Below are 25,679 nucleotides of genomic sequence, written 5' to 3'. Positions count from 1 at the left end.
AACGCCCCCACTCATTCCGAATACGGGGCTCTGCAAAGACTCTTTTGTGAGTTAACCTGTCTAGGATCAGCGTGGCGCTAGCGGCACACCCCCCCCCCCCCCCCACTGAAAAACCAGTGCCGCGAAATTCAAAAAAAATATTTTTTTAAAATATTTAACTTTCACACATTAAAGTCCAATACAGCTAATGAAAGACACAGATCTTATGAATCCAGTCAACATTTCCGATTTTTAAAATGTTTTACAGGGAAGACACAATATGTAAAGATGTACATCTATTACCTAAAAATACATTAGCATATTCCACCATCTTTTATTTGTCCACCAACACCAGTAGCCATCACCAATTCGGCTAAACTAAGATATTTATAGCCCCTAACCAACAAAAAAACTCATTAGATGACAGTCTGATAACATATTTATGGTATGGGATAGGTTTTGTTAGAAAAAAGTGCATATTTCAGGTATATGGCATAGTTTACAATTGCACCCACCATCACAAATGGACTAGAATAATTACAATGAGCAACGTGTTTACCTAACTACTAATCATCAAACATTTCGTAAAAATACACAGCATACACGAATCGAAAGACACAGATCCTGTGAATACAGACAATATTTCAGATTTTCTAAGTGTCTTACAGCGAAAACACAATAAATCGTTATATTAGCTTAGCACATAGCAATTAGCAGCCCAGCATTGATTCTAGCCAAAGTGAGCGATAAAAGTCAACATCGCCAAAAGATATTAATTTTTTCACTAACCTTCTCAGAATTCTTCCGATGACACTCCTGTAACATCACATTACAACATGCATATACAGTTTGATCGAAAATGTTTATATTTAGCCACCAAAATCATGGTTAGACAATGTGAAATGTAGACAAGCTGGTAAAGAAAACGTCCTTGCGCCACTTAGACAGTGATCTACTCTTATACATAAATACTCATAAACGTGACTAAAAAATATAGGGTGGACAGGGATTGATAGACAATTTAATTCTTAATACAATTGCGTTATTACATTTTTTAATTTATCCTTACTTTTCAATACAGTTTGCGCCAAGCGAAGCTACGTCAAAAAACATGGCGTCCTAAGCCACTAAAATGTTTCGACAGAAACACGATTTATCATAATAAAAATGTCCTACCTTGAGCTGTTCTTCCATCAGTATCTTGGGCAAAGGATCCTTTCTTGGGAGAAATCGTCTTTTGGTGGAAAGCTGTCCTCTTGCCATGTGGAAATGTCAACTACGTTCGGGATGAACTGAAAAGCGTTCCCAACTTTTCACATCGTTGCAAAAATAAATGTCCCAAAATCGCACTAAACGGATATAAATTGCTATAAAACGCTTTAAATTAACTACTTTGTGATGTTTGTAACTCCTATAACGAGTGAAAAGATGACCGGAGAAATATAACAGGCTAAACTAATGCTTGGAACAGGAGAGGGTCGGTGTCTTCCACGCGCGTTACGCAGCAAGAAAAGACTTGCTAGCTAAAGGTTTTTTTCATTTGTAGTGCCTGTGAACGAGCAATCGAGCCCGTTGGAATCGTCATCACGTAAAGGCATCCAGGGGAAGACGTAAGAAGTGTCCGTATAGTCATAGCAACGACAGTGCCCGTTTAAATGACTTCAGAAAAGTGGCCAACGTTTCTCAAATCTGACTCCATGTCAGGGAAATTGCTGTAGAATGGGCTCTGTTCCACTTAGAGACAAAATTTCAACTCCTATAGAAACTATAGACTGTTTTCTATCCAATAATAATAATAATATGCATATTGTACGATCAAGGATTTTGTGGGAAGCCGTTTAAAAAATTAGCCACATTAGCATAAATAGTCTAAACAGCGCCCCCATCCCCAACAGGTTATTAACATATACTCATCCGCCAAAACCGCTGCTTCAACGACATTCTTTACTTTTCGTTCGTTAATATACGTGGCAATACGATCAGGGATTGTGTCCTTAAATTGCTCTAACATAATCAGATCACACAGCCCTTGGAAAGTCACAACTGCAGAGGCAGAACACCAGCGATTAAACTGTACAGATAATTGTCGCGCAAACTCCACATGAGTCTGTTGATCATCCCTTTTTAAAGTTCTAAATCGTTGGCGGTAAGCCTCAGGGACCAATTCATAAATCTGCAACACAGCCATTTTAACCTTATCATAACAGGTACTGTCGTGTACACTAAGAGCTGAATATGCTTCCTGCGCTTTACCAGTCAGCACACACTGCAACATTAAGGTGCGGTCAGAATCAGGCCAACTCCTAGCGTCAGCAACACGCTCAAACAACAAAAAGAATGTCTCAGGGTCCTTTTCATTAAACTGAGGCAATAACCGTAAGTTCCCAACAATATCAAATATGTCCGGGGCACGACCAAAAGAGGAACGACCCCTAGGTAACTCTTGGTCACCTTCCCAGAACAAACTCTCCCCTGAAATCTTTCCTTCCCTAATCAACTCTATCCGTTCTTGTTGCAACTTGATTTTAGCCATCTCCATATCTTGTTTAAATGCTAATTCCTTTTCATACTTTACACGATCATGATTTAGCTTGTCACGATCATGCTGCCGATCATGCTCTAGCTTCTCACGATCATGCTGCAGCTGTAACAGGAGCAGTTCTTTCTGCTGTTCAAAAAGAAGACTACTAGGACTAACCGATTGAATGGCCATTGTAACATTACGGGGAGATGACTCCTCAGCAGAAGCTGGTCCAGTGGTAACTTCAAGAATACCACTCTCCATCAGATTGGCCTTCAATATCAACCTAATAGAATTCTTTAGACGTTTATCACTAATTTCAACCTTGTAATGTTCAGCCACCTTCAACAGCTGTTCTTTAGTACCTAAGTCTAACAATTCCTCTGATGGAAAGCGAATGAACTCATCTACATAAGACGCCATAGTCAAAAAAAAAAATATTATCACTCTTCCCCTCTGCTGAGCACACCAGACCACAACCAGAGAAATGACAATCACCCTGAGCACCACAGAAGAGAGATGAGATACGGAGCTTCCCCAAACCTACATTAACTCAACCCTAGTCTTCGTGCGGATTTGCGGTGGGTATTTACGCACTGTAGCCCGCTGGCATGGAAATAAACCCCCCAGCACGCTGGTAGATTCCACCAAGCCACGGATGTGCCCCCGAGACAACTGCTCAGTCCACAGACACCACACAAAAATAACAAACATTAACCATGCCCAACATATTTCAAAAATGAAACAGGTCGCTAAGCCTATCAGGGGTAAAAAGGCTATAGCTCCGGGTAGCAAGTTCCACTACCCAACCCAAATCTCCCACTGAGGTACACAGCCGATTACTCACCTCCTCAGACCGATGTCCCAACAGAAAGTAGAACAAGAGTTTCCAGGCTGGGCAGGGCCTGGAAACTAACCATTATACTCTCTCTCCAACGCAGCACACAAACCAAACAACAAAGGCAACCAATACTAGGCCTATCAAACTCAAACCAAATATGTAAACCAAACACGTACCTCCACGTTCTCCCAAACCAATACGTTCAATTGATCCCGGACGAGCCCCCACTTGTCACGAACCGGCTCAAAGCCCGTAACAAAAGGGAGACACGTGGAGATAAGAAGTAACAAAATATATATTTATTAAATAAAGAAACTATGTATAATATACAATGGTGTGTGTGTTCAGTAATCAGTAGTGTAAGTGAATGTTTTGCATGGATGAATGTGATAATGCAAGGTGTTGAAAGATGCTAAAACAAACAACCAAAAAGCACAACCAAACGCAACAAAATCTATCAAAGTGTCTGTATGGAGAGAGTCTCCTTGATGAATGGGGAAGTTGTGATTTTATCCTGGGAGAGTGGGCCCAGGTGTTCCCCATGTAGCTGACGACCCTCCCAACTCCGCCCACCGGCATCCTAATAGGGAAACAAGAGCAAGGAGAGAGAGAAAACGGTAGACAGAGTGGGAGGGTCGTCACACTGTCACGATCGTCAAAGGGAGAGAGAGAGGACCAAGGCGCAGCGTGTGCAAAATACATCTTCTCTTTATTGTGAAGATGAACACGAAACGAAACACTTATACAAACTATAGAAAAACAACAAAACAACCGTGAAGCTACAAACGAAAGTGCACACACAAGCTACTTACGTTCAACATAGACAATTCCCCACAAACAGCTAAAGCCTATGGTTGCCTTAAATATGGCTCCCAATCAGAGACAACAATCACCAGCTGTCTCTAATTGAGACCCAATTTAGGCAACCATAGACTTTCCTAGATACCTACACTCAACCATAGACACAGCTAGACTTCTATACTAAACATAAACCCAACTACTCTAATAAACCCCCTAAACTTTACAACCATCCTAGACACTACAAAAAACACATACATTCCACATGTCACACCCTGACCTAACTAAAATAATTAAGAAAACAAAGAATATTAAGGCCAGGGCGTGACAATAACGATTCCAGTTGTTTATGTAATCCGTTTCGGGAAAGTACCTGCGTAATTGCGCACCCAACTCACTCGCTATATCACATTTGACATTGTCCGTAAGCTTGAGTTCATTTGCACATAAAAAAATCTTACAATGATGGAAAGACCTGTGTGTTGTCCTTGTTAATGCAGACAGAGAAGAGCTCCAACTTCTTAATCATAGCCTCAATTTTGTCCCGCACATTGAATATAGTTGCAGGGACTCCCTGAAATGCTAGATTCAGTCCATTCAGGCGGGAAAAAACATCACCCAGATAGGCCAGTTTTGTGAGAATCTTGTCATCATGCAAGCGGTCACACAAGTGAAAATGATGGTCAGTAAAAATAACTTCTCTCAATTTAAAAAAAACGTGTCAATACTTTGCCCCTTGATAACCAGCGCACTTCTGTATGTAGTAAATGCGTTACATGGTCGCTGCCCATATTATTGCATAATGCAGAAAATACACGAGTGTTCAGGGGCCTTGCTTTAACAAAGTTAACCATTTTCACTGTAGTGCCCAAAACATTTTTCAATCTGTCTCGCATTCCCTTGGCAACAAGAGCCTCTTGTGAATGCTGCAGTGTACCCAAGTGGCGTCGGGAGCAACTGCTTGCACGCATGTTACCACTCCACTATGTCCCCCTGTCATGGCTTTTGCGCCATCAGTACAGATACCAACATGAGCAGCAGCTAAGTTTGGCTAAATGCGGACCGTTAGTGGAATTCCCGTGAGAGAGTAACGGATAATGTGATTGGATGTTAATTATTTGACTAGGCTACCTGTATTTGACATTGTGTTATTTCGCTGAACACTAGATGGTTTAATTTTATTTTTGGCAGTGAAACGAGGCTACTCAGGCGAGAGAAAAAAACTCACCCAAATATATATAGCCCCGTTGGAAAATATAAATAGACATTTTTTTAAATTTACTTTAAAATGTGAATCACATTTTTATTTGGCGTACCCCTGACGGCATTGCACGTACCCCTGGGGGTACAGTTTGGAAACACCTGTTCTAGTGTAACCAGCTGTATCACCTCCCAGATTGTCTACCTCATTTTGGATGGTTTTGCACTTAGTCGTGTTTGAAAGAACCCTTGTATATTAGTAGCCTGAACATACGTCGAGTGCCAAGTTTTATTGAAGTGAGAGAATGAAAAAAAAAGATGACCTTGGCTGCACAATCGTTCCCTTCATGTATTTTGAAACTTAAGTGCTTCACTCGACAGCTGAAGTAGAGTAGTGTCTAGGGGTCAGTGGTGGTCAGTGCCATTTAAGATGAGGGAGAACAAAAGAAAAATCATGAGCATGGCATTATTTCTATTACACCATACTGGATGACTGCCATTCATGTTCCATTCACCCAGTTCAATGTAACATCGATAGGTTTAGGCTGCTATATGATACTCATCAGGTTGCTACAACCTAGCATATGAATGAAATATTACAATGTAGGTGCACCCAGGTCGAGATTGCGACACATTTAATACCGCCTTGCACACTCTTGCCTGCATCTAGCTGAACTAGGGTGTAATCATTAGTCCAACAGTTGCAAATGAGAGTTTCTATTGGTCAAATTCAGGTATGTTTATCCTTGTTTCATTCCATTTGCGTCTGTTTAAGAAACATTTTTCAACAGAATCGGCAGAATGAATACACCGCTGGTCACCCGTAAACACAGTTCACATTCATAGCAGCCACGTTGTATTCCTTTTCGCATCTATGCGCTCTCCTCCTCTCACCTTTTCCATTCGTTTGTGGACTTCAATGTACAACACATTAGCTGTATGTGACCAAGCAAAAAAAAATTTTTCAAACCATATCATAACTGTTACACACAGCCTACATTGTGGTCACCATATTAGCTAAAGTAACATCAGAGTCAACATAGCTAATAGAACTAACGCGTTAGTAAACCCGCTACAACCATGCATTAACTTTACCGTGTATAGTCAGCCAGCAGTTACACCAGCGAGCCCCGGTGGCAATACATTTGTATAACCAAAAGCTTACCTTTACTTGGAATAGTTCCAGTGTTGTGTTGGATATTCATAGCCAGCTAGCTAACATAGCATCCCTCTGTTTGAGCAGGGTCTTTAAGTAAGCTAAACTAGCTAGCTGCATTTGCTAGCTAAGTAAGTGTAGTATCCTTAGTGGCTTCTTAGATTGATGACTCATGATACATAAGTAGGGTTTAGTATTTAATTGAAACTTAGAATAACATTCTCTAATGCACCTGGCTTAAGCTATCTGAAGCTTTCTTAAATCACGGTTATATAGACAGACATAGGAAATGGCTACGGATAGCGGAACGCAAACCCCCGTCTTGAATCAATACTGCCATCTATTGGTAAACATAAATATACCAGGTTACTACGTTCCCCCCCTTTAAAGCTAATAACCCAACTTAATTCCTTTCTGAGCTATGCTATTTTCATATTTACATTTTTTCATTTAGGATCTGAAAAAGTCTGGCGGACGTCTCTCTCTAATAGAGCGTCTCAGGGGTGGTGTAGCTGGTGCCACCAGCTCTTCACCCCTTGATGGTGAAACAAAGTCCTTTTGTGGAGACTTCACAGGAGTAGGTTGTACCGGACTGGTGGTCTCAGGAAGTTGAGCATTGTTGGTATCAGGTGGTTTGTCCAACTGCAGGTCTAGGGAACGTTCCAATGTCCTGTCCTGCTCGTTTAAGCATTGATCCAGATCCCTGGATGAAACTGGAATTCGAGCTCCAATCTGTTCCACATGTCTCCTTAGTCTTTGTCCACTTCCGATGATCACAGTATAAGATACTGGTCCTGAGCAATTCTCAATGGTAGCTGGAATCCATGTAGGACCAAACCCATAGTTTCTTGTACAGACATCATCTCCAGGTGAGAAACTTCTGAGTTTGGCTCCATTGTCATGATTACATTTTTGATTCCATTGCCTTTGTTGTATTTTCATTTCAGGTCTGGTCTGATGAGATCCAAGGTTGACCTTAACCTCCTTGACATCAACATTTCTGCAGGTGACAACCCAGTTGTAGCTTGAGGAGTAATCCTGTAGCTAAACAAGAATATTGACACCTTTGTTTCAACGCTGGGCCCTTGCATCTTCCTCATCCCCTCCTTCAAGGTCTGAACTGCACGTTCTGCTAATCCGTTTGAAGATGGGTGAAAAGGGGCCGACGTTACATGCTGATTTCCATTTTGTTTCATGAATCTTGTTAATTCAGTGCTTGTAAAACAAGTAGCATGCAATCCCATAACACTGAAGCTTTGTCTCAACTTCTCAATCGTAGCGTACGATGTGGGCGTGTTTATGGGGTAAACATCCATCCACTTTGAATGAGAATCAATCAGCACAAGGAACATTTTTCCTAGGAAAGGTCCAGCGTAGTCTACATGTAGTCGTGTCCATGGTTTTTCCGGCCATTCCCATGGATGTAATGGCGTGGTGGGGGGTGACTTCCTGTTGCTCTGACAATCTGCACACCGGCTGAACTCATTTTCCACATCGTGGTCCATCTTTGGCCACCAGACGTATGACCTCGCTAGGCCTTTCATTCTCGACATACCTGGATGCGACTGATGCAACAACTTTAGTAGCATACCCCGCCCTTGTGGTGGGATAACTACTCTTGAACCCCACAGAACACATCTATCTCAAACACTCAAGGCCAAGCGTCGAGCGTAGTAAGGCATGAACTGAGGCTCTGTCACTGTAGGCCATCCTTTCAGGATAAATTCATGCACTTGTGATAGCGTCACATCCTTTGAAGTCCATTGCCTGATTTGCGCTGTGCTCCTCAGGTGCATCATCCAACACATCAATCATCAAAACCTGGTAATTTTCTTCTTCCTGAATGATGATTTCTGGAACGGGCAGCCTACTCAGAGCATCAACATTCCCATGGTATCTACCTGCTTTGTAAATGATTCTGTACTCGTAGGTCCTAAGCCACACAGTCCAACGTTGAACTCTTGGAGAGACCATTTGTGGTACTGGCTTTTGTTCATGGAACAGAGAGATCAGAGGCTTATGGTCGGTCACAATAGTGAATGTTCTCCCGTACAAGTACTTGTGGAATCTCTGTATTCTGAATATGACAGCCAGTCCTTCCTTGTCCAGCTGAGAGTACTTTTTCTCCGCTGGCGACAACGTTCTTAACATGAACCCGATTGGTGCAGAGAAACCTTTCTCCATCCGGTGTGATAGCACCACCCCCACACCATACGATGAGGCATCACACGATAAGATGAGCTCTCTGCCTGCTGAGTAGTGCACTAGCACTTCAGCTGATTGCAGTAACATCTTTGACTTTGCAAAAGCTTCTTCCTGTCTTTCTGACAATTTCCAGGCCACATCCTTCCTTAACAGTTTATGCAGAGGAGCTAAGAGGGTAGAGGCTTCTTAGATTGATGACTCATGACACGTAAGTACGGTTTAGTATTTAATTGTAACTTAGAATAACATGCTCTAATGCACCTGGCTTAAGCTACCTGAAGCTTTCTTAAATCATGGTTATATAGGCAGACATAGGAAATGGCTACGGATAACGGAAAGCAAACCCCCGTCTTGAGTCAATACTGCCATCTGTTGGTTAACATAAATATACCAGGTTACTACAGTAAGTGAAATTGAAAGTGAAAAAAGAAAGATGAAATCTCTCTCTCTCTTGCTTCTCTTTCATTTTTGAAGAAATTAATTTGTTCAAAACTGTTCAACTATTGTCTTTCTCTCTTTTTAAGTCAACTACTTACCACATTTTATGCACTGCAGTGCTAGCTAGCTGTAGCTTATGCTTTCAGTACTAGATTACATCTCTGAATCTTTTACTGGCTGGACAACATGTCAGTTTATGCTGCAAGAGCTCTGATAGGTTGGAGGACGTCCTCCGGAAGTTGTCATAATTATTGTGTAAGTCTATGGAAGGGGATGAGGACCATGAGCCTCCTAGGTTTTGTTTTGAAGTCAATGTACCCAGAGGGGCTTTTAGCTAGAGAGAAAAAAACATAACTCAGTTCACTTGCTCTTTGTGTGTCTGGACAAGATATTGTGTTGAAAGAGAGGTATGATTTTACCAACAAATGTCAAATTAGGTTATTTACGGTTTAGAAAGAGGAGCTCTTCTTGAAAGATTCCATAACATGATGGAAAAGTATGAAATGTTCCTTACTATCTTCTGTGTGTATTCATTTTGAAATACTGGTAAAAAGATTACATTTACTGGAAAAGCTTTCTATTGTACTGTAACACATGAGAAAATATAATTTTCTGCTGTGTGTGTAGTGACATATGCATGTGCGTGTGTGTGTGCTTGTGTCAGACGCATGCAGAATGAGAGCTCAATTGCAAATGGCAAATTGTTCCTTGGGGACAATATGCATACAAGTGGTATGTCAATGATGCACACTAAACCGATTTGAGACCACATTATAAACAGCTCAAACAGGATGAAACTCTTCCTTCTGTCTGACAAATCGATCAGCCACAAGATACCCCGATGACCCCTGGCACCGAAGGTCATCTGTTATGTCAGGAGCGTAGTGTCTATTATTTATTGCACATGAATTATCAGCACATACTGTATGCCCATGTATGCAAGCATGTGGAAGAGCAGTTGATGCCATAAGCGATGATGTAAGTGTAACTCATCACCCTTTAACCCCAACGATTACTGATAATCAATAAGGGCAAGGGTCAAGGAGCATAATACAGAATCCCATTCTACCACACAATGCTCTCAGTCGAACTGCTATTATTATTGACATCACTAAAAAGCAAATTAGGGACTAATGCTTATAAGCCTGTCTAGAGCTAATAGAGAGAGCAAGACAGTGTCGTAGCAATTTCCTGTATTACCAAATGAGGAGAGTTACAAACCACACACGTCAGAGTTATACTTAAACTTCATCTTTAATAATATGAGCTTTACAATAGCCCTTTGACTCTCAGATCAATTCAGTGTCTATAATGAATTCTGAGAGTCCCTACAGTAGAATACAAAGATCTTTTATAGCCAGATACACCCCTCTCAACTTACATGACGAACCACAGATCTTAGGAACAGTTCACAAAGAAAGACTTTTACTTGAGAGAGGAGTATCCCATAGCCAGATAGCATTCGCTATAAATTATCGTTCAGTTTGGTCTCTAAGACGAGGTTCTAATCTCGTTCCTGGCACTTCATAGTACAAAAACATTACCTCATCCAAGGCATAACTCAATTGTCAACTCTAGATACTCCCATCTCAAGTAAACCCCCTCTTGACCCCACTCCTGGATAAGCTCACTGAGGGGAGTGACTTGCACACAGACATTGTAGAGACAAGTAATTGGTTCGCCCTTAATCACACCATCCCTTCACATGGTTTAACAGATACATTCACATATGAAGACAATGTTCCATCCTGTCCTCTTCCCTTTCTGATATTCTGCATAGCACCAGAGACATGTAAAAGACAAGCCTGACCTCTCCCCTCTCTGGGCCCCAAATGACTGAGCCCCAGCTAAGAAATAAGTGCAACTGCCAACACTATAGTCCAAAAGGATACATTCTAATGACAAGCATCTCACATAAGCATATTATGTAAATAAAACATCTTATTTATCTATGTTACCCAACTAATTCTGATTCATCCGCCACAACAGACAGACAGACAGACAGACAGACGGACGGACGGACGGACGGACGGACGGACGGACAGTATTATAGCAAAAAAGAGAAGGGACAGAAAAAGAAACCGAAAGAGAGAGAGAGTTTGACCTGCTTCAGTGAACTCTGAAGGGGTGTTGATATTTTGGGCATGTGTCTTTTTTCTCCTGTCTTCACTAACACAGGGAGGGAAATATCCTTTACTACCATCACCTCCCACATGTCAGGTGTCAAAGGTTAAATTGACTTCAGAACTCAGTCTGTAGTGGGAGAGAGGTTAGAGGGGTCAGGACCTCAGCTAACCCTACAGACCTACATAAGATTGAAAGAAACTGTATTTGCTTATTTCAACACCCTCTGTGATTCTCAATTTCAGGTAGGGAAATATGGTCTGTTTTAGTGGAAATGGTATGATTTGTGTTTCCAGAACTTGAGATGGTAAAAAAAGAGGCAGGGAGTAATAGATAGAGAGAGTAGACAGGAGGCCCAGAGATATGAGGAAGAGAAAATACAAAAAGATAGGAGAGGTAATAAGAGACTACACCGTTGTGTATGGGAGGCTATGTGACAGCAGCAGCCTATTGTTTAAGCTTGACCTGGTCCTCTCTAACTGTTGCTGTGGATGACAGATAGCCGGGGGTGACGGTGTGACACGGGACGGTGCGCTGATTGAGCTGTGTTCACCTGACAGATTGAAGGTGTCAGAGTTCAAGGATCGCCACGGCAATGAGGGATGGCGGCATTAATCACATGTGGCCTTCCCTGTAACACACGCCCTAAACTGGAGAGATGGGCTGGGTGCCAATGTTCTTATCCAATGTTCTTATCTCTTATGTAGCGCTACAGGTAGACGGGCTTAATGTCCATTCCTGGATGGGTACCAATGTTTTGATAAGAACATAATACTGACAGACTTTGGTCTGTACGAATCTGTGACTACTCCATATTCATCATTACAATCATTACATGTTGATGGCCAGCTTCTTTGGAGTGGCACAGAAAACCATGTTAGCTGAACAAACCATTTTTGGTGTTTGGTATTTTATTAGGATCCCCATTAGCTGTTGCAAAAGCAGCAGCTACTCTTCCTGGGGTCCACACAAAACATGAAACATAATACAGAATGACATAATACAAAACATCGTTAGACAAGAACAGCTCAAGGACAGAACTACATACATACCATTGATGAGTAACAAAATGTTCGGTGATATTTCTCATCTACAGAGATCCCTATTGTCACGTTCCTGACCTATTTCTGTTAATTTGTTATATGTGTTAGTTGGTCAGGACGTGAGTTTGGGTGGGCATTCTATGTTTTCTGTTTCTGTGTTGGTTTTGGGTTGCCTGGTATGGCTCTTAATTAGAGGCAGGTGTTTGGCGTTCCTCTAATTAAGAGTCATATTTAGGTAGGCGTTGTCACAGTGTTCGTTGTGGGTGATTGTCTTCCGTGTCTGTGTCTGTACACCACGCGGGACTGTTTACGGTTTGTTCGGTTTGTGTAGCCTATGTTCCTATTCGTGCGTTTTTCTTGTTTTATGTAAGTACGTCGTCTAGGTCTGTCTACACCGTTTGTTGTTTTTGTTAGTTTAGTCAAGTTCGTGTTTCGTTAATAAAATATGTCTGTTCTCTACGCTGCGCCTTGGTTCCCTCAATACTCCTCCTCTTCCGAAGATGAAGAGGAGGAGGAATGCCGTTACACCTATACTAGTCACGTCTCGGATGATCTGGTCTGCCTCACAAGTTCTTTAAATTGGTAATTAACTGGTAGAGTCCTCATTTATGTTATTGAATAAACAGTCATACTGGGACTCTCTCTTAGGGAAGATTAACCATTCAGTGTAATTATGGGCATTTTGTTTCAGCAGTTTTACCAAAATATCTGACGGCAATGTTACACCAATCAAGCTCTGGTACTCCCCACTGCTTCAAAGGATGGGAAATTCCAGGAGAAGTCGAAGGACAGACATGAGATGGTATGCCATGTGTCCTCATATCTTTGTGACTGTACCATATGATAGAATGATTGTATGTATACAAGCATGTTTAATGTATGCTGGGAATATTCTGAGAAATTTGAAGAAAATAATATTTCTAGGACTTCTAGCGTCTCTTGGTCTTACTGGAGTAAGTGAAGTGTTGTACAGTTATTTAGAGAAATACAGCAGGCTGTTGCTCACACTAAAATGTTTGCACTTTATGATCTGTGGAGAGGCAGTGACATGAGTTATTCTGCCTCAGGCGAATACACAAGCTGTTAGGAGAGGCTATACTTCTGCCCCCAGCAGCACAGTGCAGCACTTAGAGAAAAAGGCTCAGAGACAGAAAAAGGGAAGGGAGAGTAAGAGACAGAGAGAAAAAGAAGAAGATACCAGAGGAAGATAAAGACTGGCATAATAAAGAGTATAAAGAAGGTGCAAGGGAGAACAAGAAAAAAAAAGGTGAGAGAATGGGCAGAATGAGGGAGGTAGGAAGATAAAGAGAACCTGTTGGTGAGGGGAAGAGGGGGAGGGAGAGAGGGACTTATCCTATGCAGTCACACTTGTCGTCAGAGGGAGGCTTGTCAGATGTGATTGCTAGTTTGTTCAGGCTGGTATTGACACTCTGTACTTTCCTGAGGTTTCTACCACTCAGTGCAGATATATGGGACAGAGAGAGTGTAACGAACAAATCAATTCTAGAACCTTTAACAAGAGGAAGATAGTTTGTTTCATTTGAAAGCATAACGTTGGGATAAATGGAGACAGCCCAGTGCGGCCTGTTCCAACTCTCCGCACTTGCCGGGCTACATGGGGGGATCCAGCCAGGACGAGTGGTGCTAGCTCTGCGCTCGAGACCGCCAGTACGCCTCCACGGTCCAGTGCATCCGGTGCCTCGCCCATGGACAAGGCCTCCTGCATGTCTCCCCAGCCTGGTGAGTCCTGTGCCTTCTCCCAGAGCCAGGCCTTCTGTGTGTCTCTCCAATCCAGTGGTAATCGATGGCAAGAAGCCTCCAGTGATAATCCATGGCACAGACGATACAAGGTCCGGAGCCCTCGGTGACGATACACGGTCCAGAGTCCCCGGCGACGATCTACGGTCTGGTGCCTCCGGCGACGATCAACGGTCCGGTTCCACAGAAGCGGAGGGATCAGCGAGCGGAGCGGGGTCTAGATGCCCACCCGGACACTCCCCCATAGAGTCAGGTTTTGCGGCCGGAGTCCGCACCTTTGGGGGGGGGGGGGGGGGGGGTACTGTCACGCCCTGACCTTAGAGAGCCTATTTATTTCTCAATTTGGTTAGGTCAGGGTGTGATTTGGGTGGGCATTCTAGTTTTTCTATTTCTTTGTTGGCCGGGTATGGTTCCCAATCAGAGGCAGCTGTCTATCGTTGTCTCTGATTGGGGATCATACTTAGGCAGCCTTTTTTCCCACCTTTAGCTTGTATAGTTGCTGTGTTAGCGCTCCAAAACTTTACGTGTCGTTTATCTTTCTTGTTTTTGGTGTTCATTTAATAAATGTCTGTTGTACGCCTACCACGCTGCACCTTGGACCGATCCTTCCATCGACAAACGTAACATATTTCATAGTTTTGATGTCTTCACTATTATTCTACAATGTAGATAATAGTAAAAATTAAGAATTGAATGAGCCGGTTTGACAAAACATTTATTTTTACTGCTCTAATTATGTTGGTAACCAGTTTATAATAGCAGTAAGGCATCTTATTGCTCCGCGTTGCGTCGTGCATAAGAACAGCCCTTAGCCGTGGTATAATAGCCATATACCACATCCCCTCGGGCCTTATTGCTTAATTATATCTCCAATTTACAATGTCAGATTGAAAAAAAAAATGTACATATCAAATTAATACATATATGCACTTCTCATTATTATTATTATTATTATTTTTTGTGAAACATGGGCTTTCTGACCCTGAGTAAGATAGAGAGATGCTGCAATCACTGGAGCCTGTACTCCTATGGTGATGTGGTGGATTAGTGGATTATCTAATGTGACTCACTCATTTTCTGGGCTGCACTCTGTGTGTGTGTGTGTGTGTGTGTGTGTGTGTGTGTGTGTGTGTGTGTGTGTGTGTGTGTGTGTGTGTGTGTGTGTGTGTGTGTGTGTGTGTGTGTGTGTGTGTGTGTGTGTGTGTGTGTGTGTGTGTGTGTGTGTGTGTGTGTGTGTGTGTGTGTGTGTGTGTGTGTGTGTGTGTGTGTGTGTGTGTGTGTGTGTGTGTGTGTGTGTGTGTGTGCGTGCGTATTAGAACTCAGAGGAGATAGATCTGCCCTTCCTCTTTTACTGTCTTTGCCCAGAACACACTCTAATTATAGACACCTAACATTGTCCAGAATTCCATTAGGAAGTTACATTGCATTATAAATGTATAAATGAGTAATGCACGTGTTGTTCTATTAAGCTAACATATGTAATTATTTTAAGATGGTCATACCATGGATCATTTAGCTATTTGATTTGGAAATGTAGGACCCCTTAACTTTGAACGTTTGCAGACAGTGCTACTTGACTTTGTCAGAGAGATACTGTGTGAATTCTAAACTGTGCATTAGACACGTGCAAATGAGCTTAATCTAACCGAATGTGATGTTATATCTGGAGGTCTCATGGCTGACGTTAGCGCTGCAGCTACTGTAACATAATTTCCCATTTGGCATTTTTAACATGATGTCTGCAATCAGCCAGCTGTGCCTGGAGTGTGGCAGATTGCATTAGCATCGTGAGGCATGCCCCTGCAAATGTCTACCAGTCAAATGTATTCAGAGCATTGATGTCCTAGTGTCACATCAATAAGGTGGTTGGTTCACACTGTGAGATAAGGTTGAGATGGGGCGAGGGAGGAGGGCAGAATGACGGATGGGGTGAGGAAAAAAGGAGACACCAGTACATGTTGACAGCTCTTCGAGAAACAAAACCATAATCACTTACCCTTTAGGGGAAACTTCCAGATATGATACATACTGATACATACTGATCATGTTCTTGATTTAATATGAACAGAATTATTTACATTTGATATAAGTTGATTACTAATTCAATGAATTCAATTTTCACATTAATTCACAAAATACATTTTATAATGACATTGAGAAGTAGAGTATTCATTTCTAGTACTGGGTAGATAAGGATCCAGAGTAATGGTTGTTTCTCTATGCAGCTAGCTACCTGTGAATCACCATCGCCAGTCAAGTTGAATTCTTGTCATTACTTTTCAGATGCAGTCTTTGTATTAACCTTTCACGCCTCTCTACCCCGGGTCCGGGAGCACCCCCCACCCCCCCCACACTGAGTAGCATCGCTAGCATAGCGTCACAATTAAATAGTAGCATCTAAATATCATTAAATCACAAGTCCAAGACACCTAATGAAAGATACAGATCTTGTGAATAAAGCCCCCATTTCAGATTTTTAAAATGTTTTACAGGGAAGACAAAATATGTAAATCTATTAGCTAACCACGTTAGCAAAAGACACCATTTTTCTTTGTCCACCATTTTTTCTCAACACCAGTAGCTATCACCAATTCGGCCAAATAAAGATATTGATAGCCACTAACCAAGAAAAAACCTCATCAGATGACAGTCTGATAACATATTTATGGTATAGGATAGGTTTTGTTAGAAAAATGTGCATATTTCAGGTATAAATCGTAGTTTACAATTGCACCCTCATCACAACTCGACTAGAAAAAATACAGAGCAACGTGTATTACCTAATTACTAATCATAAAACATTTCTTAAAAATACACAGCTCACAGCAATGGAAAGACACAGATCTTGTGAATTCAGACAACGTTTCAGATTTTCTAAGTGTCTTACAGCGAAAACACAATAAATCGTTATATTAGCATACCACATGTGCAAACGTTACCAGAGCATTGATTCTAGCCAAAGAGAGCGATAACGTAATCATCGCCAAAATATATTAATTTTTTCACTAATCTTCTCAGAATTCTTCAGATGACACTCCTGTAACATCATATTACAACATACATATAGAGTTTGTTCGAAAATGTGCATATTTAGCCACCAAAATCATGGTTAGACAATGAGAAAAGTTGCCCAGCTGGTCAGAAAATGTCGTGCGCCATATTAGACAGTGATCTAGTCTTATACATAAATACTCATAAACTTGACTAAAAAATACAGGGTGGACAGCGATTGATAGACAATTTAATTCTTAATACAATTGCTGAATTACATTTTTTAAATTATCCTTACTTTTCAATACAGGTTGCGCCAAGCGAAGCTACACCTAACAAAATGGCGGCATAAGCGTTTAACATTTTTCGACAGAACAACGATTTATCATCATAAATAGTTCTTACTTTGAGCTGTTCTTCCATCAGAATCTTGGGCAATGAATCCTTTCTTGGGTCTAATCGTCTTTTGGTCGAAAGCTGTCCTCTTGCCATGTGGAAATGCCCACTAACGTTCGGCATGAACTGGAAACGTGCCCAGCGGTTCAAAGTATCTCAGAAAGAAATGCCTCAAAATCGCACTAAACGGATATAAATTGCTATAAAACGGTTTAAATTAACTACCTTATGATGTTTTTAACACCTATAACGAGTAAAAACATGACCGGAGAAATATTACTGGCTAAACAACAGCTTGGAAGGAGGCGAGTCCGACGTCCTTCGTGCGTCAGGCGCAGCAGGAAAGGGACTACTACTTCCACCTTGTGCTGTTTTATACAGGCCCTGATTGCGCAATCGACTCCATTCAAAGCGTCACCACGTAATGACATCCAGGGGAAGACGTAAGCAGTGTCTGTTTCTCCATAGCATTTACAGGGACCTTTAAACCGACCCCAGATCAGGGGCCAAGATGTCTGAAATCTGACTCCCTGTCATAAAGTGCTGTAGAAGGAGTTCTGTTCAACTCAGAGACAAAATTCCAACGGCTATAGAAACTAGAGAGTGTTTTCTATCCAATAATAATAATAATATGCATATTGTACGAGCAAGAATTGAGTACTAGGCAGTTTAATCTGTAGAGCAAATTATGCTAATGCGAAACAGCACCCCCTATATTGACAAGGGCCTCCCGGGTGGCGCAGAGGTCTAGAGCACTGCACCAGAGTCTCTTGGTTTGCGCCCAGTCTCTGTCGCAGCCGGCCGCGACCGGGAGGTCCGTGGGGCGATGCACAATTGGCCTAGCGTCGTTAGGGAGGGGTTTGGGTTGTGCTTCGGAGGACGCGTGGCTTTCGACCTTCGTCTCTCCCGAGCCCGTACCGGAGTTGTAGCGATGAGACGATAGTAATTACTAGCGATTGGATACCATGAAAATTGGGGAGAAAAGGGGATAAAATTTAAAAAATCTATAAAAAAATCTAATATTATTTTAAACGATTTTGTCTGTGTTTATGCAATTTACTCCTTGCTGTATTGGGGCCGTTGTGCCCAGAAAGTATTCACACCCCTTGACTTTTCCACATTTTGTTGTGTTACAAGGTCGAATTAAAATATATTTAATTGTATTTTTTTGTGTACAATCTACATAAAGTACTCTGTCATGTCAAAGTGGAAGACAAAATCAAACATTTGCAAAAAAACACACATTGATTACAGCTGTGAGTCTTTCTGGGTAAGTATCTAAGGGCTTTGCCCACCTGTATTGTACAATATTTGCACATTATTCCCCCCCAAAATTCAAGCTCTGTCAAGTTTGTTATTGATCATTGCTAGACATACATTTTCAAGTCTTGCTATAGATTTTCAAGCCAATTTAGGTCAAATAGGCCATGAACATTCAATGTCGTCTTGGTAAGCAACTCTAGTGTATATTTGGCCTTGTGTTGTAGGTTATTGTCCTGCTGAAACCAGGCTGAACCAGGCTTTCTTCTAGGATTTTACTGTGCTCGCTCAATAAAGTTTATTTTTATCCTAAAAAAACTCACTAGTCCTTGCCGATGAAAAGCATACCCATAACATGATGCAGCCCCCACTATGCTTGAAAGTATGAAGAGTGGAACTCAGTGATGTGTTGTGTTGGATTTGCCAAAATTATAACGCTTTGTTTTCAGCATATAAAGTTAATTTCTTTGCCACAATTTGTTCAGTTTTACTTCAGTGACTTATTGCAAACAGGATGCATGTTTTGAAATATTTGATTACTGTACAGGCTTCTTTCTTTTCACTCTGTCATTTAGTGTCACGACTTCAACCGAGGCAGGCTCTCCTTCTCGTTCGGGTGGCGGTCGTCGTCACCGGCCTACTAGCTGCCACTGACTCTTTTTCCTCCCTCTCCTTATGTGTTTATTTGTATCACCTGTGTTTAGTTAATTGTTAATTAGTGTGGCTTTATTAGTCAGCCAGCCCGTACGCTTCTTTGTGCGGGATTGTTTCATTGTAGCTTTTGGGATTTCGGGAGTGTTTATGATTATTGTGGACTGGGTTTGTTTTGCGTGTCATTGGACCGTTGTGTATGACACCCAGTACGTCCGTGTTGGACATTTCGTTTGTTAGTTGGGTATTAAAGACTCAACCTATTGAAGCTCTGCTGTTCCTGCGTCTGACTTCGCACCTCCCGACACTCAGATCGTTACATTTAGGTTGGTATTGTTCTCTCCTATCACAGCCATTAAACTCTGTAACTGTTTTAAAGTCCCCATTAGCCTTATGGTGAAATCCCTGAGCGATTTCCTTCCTCTCCGGCAAATGAGTTAGGAAGGACGCATGTGTCTATGTAGTGACTAGGTGTATTGATACACCATCCAAAGTGTAATTAATAACTTCACCATGCTCAAAGGGATATTTAATCTCATCTTTTTTTATGTTACCCATCTGCCAATGTGTGCCCTTCTTGCAAAGCAGGAAACCCCCCTGGTCTTTGTGGTTGAATCTGGTTTTGAAACTCACTGCTCGACTGAGGGACCTTACAGATAATAGTGTGTGTGCGGACAAAGATGAGGTAGGCATTAAAAAATGGCACTTATTAAGTGACTTGTTAGTTAGGACTTATTTAGGCTTGCCATAACAAAGGGGTTGAATACTTATTGCCTCAAGACATTTCAACTTTTCATTTTGAATTGATTTGTAAAAATGTCTAAAAACATAATTCCACTTTGACATTATGGGGTATTGTGACACAAAATCGAAAGTTAATACATTTTAAATTCAGGCTGTAGCACAACAAAATGTTGAAACATTCAATGGGTATGAATACTTTTTGAAGGCACTGTACATCTCTGTGTGGGTGTGTGACTGATCTCAGAGAAACAAACTTGCTGAAGCAAACCTACAACCATTGCTTTTCTCATCATGTCAGTATTAAGCCAAGAACACAGGAGTAATTGGATATGCTTGTTTTAAAGAAAGAAATACAGAACAGAGCTTTCAGAGCTCCTTAATAAAATGACAATTAGAAATGAATTACCTGTGAATACATAGTTGAGATAGACATGACTTTGACTTAGGTGTCTATTTCAAACAACAATGTGCACAGTTGAAATAAATCCTTCATATGCTATCATTTACATTCTGGTTGGCATACTGTAAGCAGTCTTATTTCAAAACATGGCGAAATGGCACAATGACTATGAATAATGATGAGTGAGAAAGTTACAGACACACACATATCATACCCCCCAATCATGGTAGCATCCACATTAATGTACAAGTGTTTAGAAACATATTCTATTCTTATTTACAATAAAAGTGACTCCAAACTGACATAATACAATATTTACCATTCATTTCTTTTGGGCACAAAATCATCTGAAACACAACCAAAACAAACAGCAAATGCATCCAACAAGTTTGTAGAGTCTCAGGCTTGATGTAACCATTGTGTGCTAAGAATATGGGACCAAACACTAAACGTTTGACCATTTCTATGGGCTATAGTAGTAAAGGCCAAATGTAATATTTGATCAAATCATTTAAATAAATGTTTGATATCTTAAATCATAGGGTCATGTATTGGTGACCTATAAGATCACTGACAATGGCTATGTTGTTGCCTCCCTCTTACACTGACTATAACACTAGAGACTGAGAAGAAATTGTATGAGCCATGTTTTTTTATATAAACCTCTATCAAGATGAGGGTGTCACAATAGCGATACAACGGAAATAGCTGTGTAGCGCTTCCCTTTCTTAGTGGGAAACGGAGGAGAGGGAAACTGCTGTTGTAAAATTCTGAGTGAGACCTTGAGCTTGTTGAGATAGATGTTTTATTCATGCAATTTAACCAACACAAATACTGTAACAAGAGTAGTTAATTAGCGCATAGCAGACATCTAACGAGAAGACTCAGTCAATTACTACTGAACTCCAGTTCGCCAAGCACTTACTCAGGCAAAAGAAAGGCCTCTGACAATTTTTGCCTCAGCAAAACACAGACAGTTGTGGTAACAATGTTGGCAGTTTTACCTGGAACTCATTTCTAGAATAAGGTATTTTTCCATCATAAAGCAAAAAGGTTGAGCCAATTCTTGATTATATCACAGCTAAGGATCGAAGGCAAAGCCGAGACCACAACCGCATAGCTGTGACTATAATCACGATGGAGAAAGAGATTGTGTATGTGTGTTTGTGTCTCTGTGTCTGTATATGTCCTTGTATCTGTATCAGACTGTCTGCAGCAGATCACATCTGTTATGAAACCCCTGCCCTCTGGCTAGGTGAGGGAATGACCCAGCTAAATCAACTCTCTCTAACAGCTCAGTGCAGTACATACCAAATCACAGCGCCAGCACACAGGCGCAATATGGAGGCCTGATATGTAGAAACCACACTGATGTAAATGAAACAAACACCAAAGAGAATAAAATACAGATACCACTGACAAAATATCTGTCAAGCAGACATTGAGGAAGAGGATTTTATCAGAACTGCCCATGGCATACTCTATCTGTCATGGTGGATTGTAGGATAAACTCCTAGACCCAAATGTTTGTCCTTCTACTGAAAGATCCATAGAAGATGGGACATCCACGTTGTTGTATGCTGTATACTGCTGCTGTGTTTTACTGGGAAAGACATCAAACTAAATACATCAGGCAAACAGGGTCATTCGTGTCACACACACACACACACACACACACACACACACACACACACACACACACACACACACACACACAGCCCTATAAACTCAGACATGCCTCATTGGGTGCAGTAGGTCTGCATCTAATCTCTCGTGGGCAGATATCTGCAAGTAAACCGGAGAATCTGTTGGGACTTAATGGGATGCCTGGGATAACGAGCAGCAGTAGTTCCGGTGTTTGGGCTTTTGTCACTAGTTATTTGGACGTATCAGGATAGGGCTGAGAGGTTCCTTTTGCGAGGGTGGAGACTTCGCAATCCGGAACCCTCAATTTCTATAATATGTAGACCCATAACTTAATCATGGAGCTGAAAAATAATGACGCACGATTTTAGTTCTGTGCTGAATGACCTGTACAATATTCACATAACTGCACTGCAAATCACTCAGATACAGAGAGAGGTGTGAGCCGAAATGTGAAGACATCATCTTTTTGACAACAGACCTGTCGTAAATCATCTGACACCTCAAATTGAGATGATCATAGTGTAGACGTAGAATAGATTGTTGTCACAGACACAAGACAATTAGCATGTTGATTTGTGTGTGTCATAGTTGGGCTGTTGTTCATTTCACTGCCCTTAATGATTTTGGAACAGCAGATTTAAAACAGGTCTCTTACTAAATACCTACTCGACCAAATTATCATCATTCTAACCCTGTCATTAGTGGAAGAGACAGAGAGGAAGCCTTTAAGTAAATCAATGGTAGTCAGAGCACAGACAGGGAAAGGAAAGGCCCCTGACAATATAGACACAAACACCTAAACTTCTGATGAGGATGAAAAATACAAATACATAGCTCTCTCTCTCTCACTTTCTCTCTCTCTCGCTTTCTCTCACTCTCTCTTTATCTCTCTTTCTCTCTCTCTCTCTCTCTCTCTCTCTCTCTCTCTCTCTCTCTCTCTCTCTCTTAATTCACTTCAATGGGAAACATGCAAAAGCAAGTGAAATAAACAATCAGAATCTCTCTCTATCTCTCTCTCTCAGTTCAAAGGGCTGAGGACATATGTTTACATTGCAAATGCAAAAAGCCAGAATTAAATAATCTCTCTCTCACTCTCTCTCTCTATTTCATCCTCCTCCTTTTCTTCACTCACTGGTGTGGTTTAATTAGTAGTGTTAGAAACTAAACAAAAAAGCATTTCCATATTTGTTGTCCTTTTTGTGCTGACCAGTATTCTGTCCTTTGATTACATCTGAGGTGGGAAACAACTTTCACTGTTGATATTCACACTACCTTGTCTCTAAATGTGGTCGGTTTGCTGAGGCAAATTCATGAATCACCCCCATATACACACACACACAAGACCATGATCTTTCTAGCACTGCATCCCCAGAGAGCAAGTTGACTGAGTTGAATTGATGGGGGTATTGATTTTAGAGAGAAGAGGGATGTTGCATGTTGGTTAACACGCCAAAGACCTCAACACACACCCTATCTAGAGTAGTTTCATAATATCAAAAGTACATGATTTCCAAATGTTACCGGGGTAACGAATACATAGAGGCAATGTTGTGAGGGGAGGGCTTGTCAAAACAAAAGAGGAAGTCACATCATTTCCCAATCAACCTATTACTAAAGGATATCAGGGTGTTTTATATCGAGACATTACGGCACACACAGAACGCAGAACACAGAGAGAATAGCTGTGGTTACACACAATAGACTTCTGATGGAGCTCCTGACCCACATTGCCCTTCTCTTGACCGGTACTGTAGCCCGTGTTGTGGATAGAGGGGTGAATGGAACAGAATTTCAATTAATACAAAAAATACTGACGTTGTTGTAATTCTCATTTTAGCAAATTGTGCTCAAAATATATGTTTTTGTAAGAAACCTCTTTGTCTACCCAGGTGTCAATGGAGGCTCCCATTCCCTGTACTCCAGTGTTGGGGATGATGTCAGTCTGCCGTGTACCAATGTGGTCAACCCTGACTGCTCCTCTACAGTGTGGCTCTTCAGCAGAACTGAGTCTCACAGTGCTACTGAAAAGGTCTTTCAAGGGAAGATCCAAAATGAAGGAAACGAGGGCAGTGAGAGACTGGGAGTAGGGTCTGACTGCTCCCTACGTGTTCGTAACATTGGCGCTGATGATACTGGAGTCTATGTCTGCCGACAGTACCTTACAGATGGCAGAGCACATCTTGGAGAGGATACTACTGTCTACCTGTCTGTTCTCACCATCTCCATGTCCACACCAGAGACAGATCAAAAGCATCCTACAAATGTAACCTTGAGGTGCTCTCTGCTAACATATGGCGGTCCAGTAACGTGTGACTCCTTCGTTAGAGATATCGTTAGTGTGAGCTGGGTGAATGAGACAGGTGGCGAGTTGCAGGGAGACCAGGTCACACGGGTGTCTGGCTGTGACATCACTCTGACTGTGAAACTTTGGAGAAAGGATAAGAACAGGAAGTGGTGGTGTCAGCTGACTGAGGGAACAAGGAAGACATTTGTCTACCTCACTTCTAAGGTCTCAGGTGGGACTATGGATCCTGTTGGGACAATCATCACTGCTCCACAACAACCTATTGATAGTCAAAGTCCTCCAAAGCCCTCTCATTCAGGTACCAACAACATCAATGAGTTGCCAATCAGTCGCATAGTGCTCTGTGTGGCACTGCCCTTGATGGTAATCGTATATGCAGTTTACACAACTAGGAGGAACCGCCCACTAGCAGAGGTGTCCTCTGGTATAGAGCTGTAAGTCTAGATGAACAACCCCCGCCTCGTCACTCTCTATAGCATAGCGCCAGATTTACTCTACCTTTAATGAATGTGTACAAATTAGAGATTATTTGCTGAAGGATTCGTGCTGACATAATACATAAAGGCTTTGAAATAAATAATGAAAATGTAGTGCATGCTAATGGTATCCACTCAATGGGTAGTGACAATTAATGCTTTACAAATAAAGACGTTATATTTCTGTTTTGTAGCTAGCATTAGTGTTGTCATTTGCCTAAGAGGAAGGGGATTGCTTACCTGTGATACTGTAAAACATTCGCAAAAATGTCTACTGTGTTTCTCTAAATCACTATTTCATTACCAGCTTCTATAATCTACAGTATAATGTGTGTGTGTGTGTGTGTGTGTGCAAGTGCCTGCTTGTGTTTTTGTTTGTTTGTTTGTGCGTCCATTAAGCTTGCTTACTCTCGCTCCGATTACACTGTGTTTGATTTACGACCTTGTGTCACTGCGTGTGTGTGTGTGTGTGTGTGTGTGTGTGTGTGTGTGTGTGTGTGTGTGTGTGTGTGTGTGTGTGTGTGTGTGTGTGTGTGTGTGTGCATGCATGCATGTTTGTGAGTAGAAAGAGAGAAAGGGTTGGGAGGCAATGTGTTTATCCCTAAGCTAATGCACCAATATATAACCAATTAAGAAACGTTTAACTCTTTAAATGCCTCCTTTTCTCTCTCAACACCATCTCCTTTTCTGCTTACCTTCTATTATAGAAAAGAATGATGTAAGTCTTGGGGCAATTTGTGGAGAAG

At 41.5% G+C, this 25,679-nt stretch overlaps 1 protein-coding gene across 1 annotated transcript; it reads left to right on the top strand.

The window, feature by feature from the left end:
* The first annotated feature begins 14,136 nt into the window (after nt 1-14,136).
* On the top strand, nt 14,137-25,126 carry LOC129835932 (uncharacterized). The gene is made up of 2 exons (XM_055901630.1): nt 14,137-14,241; nt 23,990-25,126. Exons 1-2 carry the CDS (start codon nt 14,137-14,139, stop codon nt 24,893-24,895), a joined length of 1,011 nt encoding a protein of 336 aa, XP_055757605.1. The 3' UTR covers nt 24,896-25,126.
* Nucleotides 25,127-25,679: the final 553 nt, after the last annotated feature.

This window comes from Salvelinus fontinalis, chromosome 37 (assembly GCF_029448725.1).
Source record: "Salvelinus fontinalis isolate EN_2023a chromosome 37, ASM2944872v1, whole genome shotgun sequence".
Classification (NCBI taxonomy): domain Eukaryota; kingdom Metazoa; phylum Chordata; class Actinopteri; order Salmoniformes; family Salmonidae; genus Salvelinus; species Salvelinus fontinalis.
The sequence above is the reverse complement of the archived record's forward strand: the minus strand, read 5'-3'. Positions and strand labels throughout refer to the sequence as shown.

Excerpts from the sequence above, each read along its gene's own strand:
- LOC129835932 (XM_055901630.1), top strand. The coding sequence starts at position 14,137 with ATGGCACAGACGATACAAGGTCCGGAGCCCTCGGTGACGATACACGGT. Across the intron at positions 14,242-23,989 it reads CGGCGACGATCAACGGTCCG|CAAATTGTGCTCAAAATATA; the intron begins GTTCCACAGAAG and ends TTCTCATTTTAG.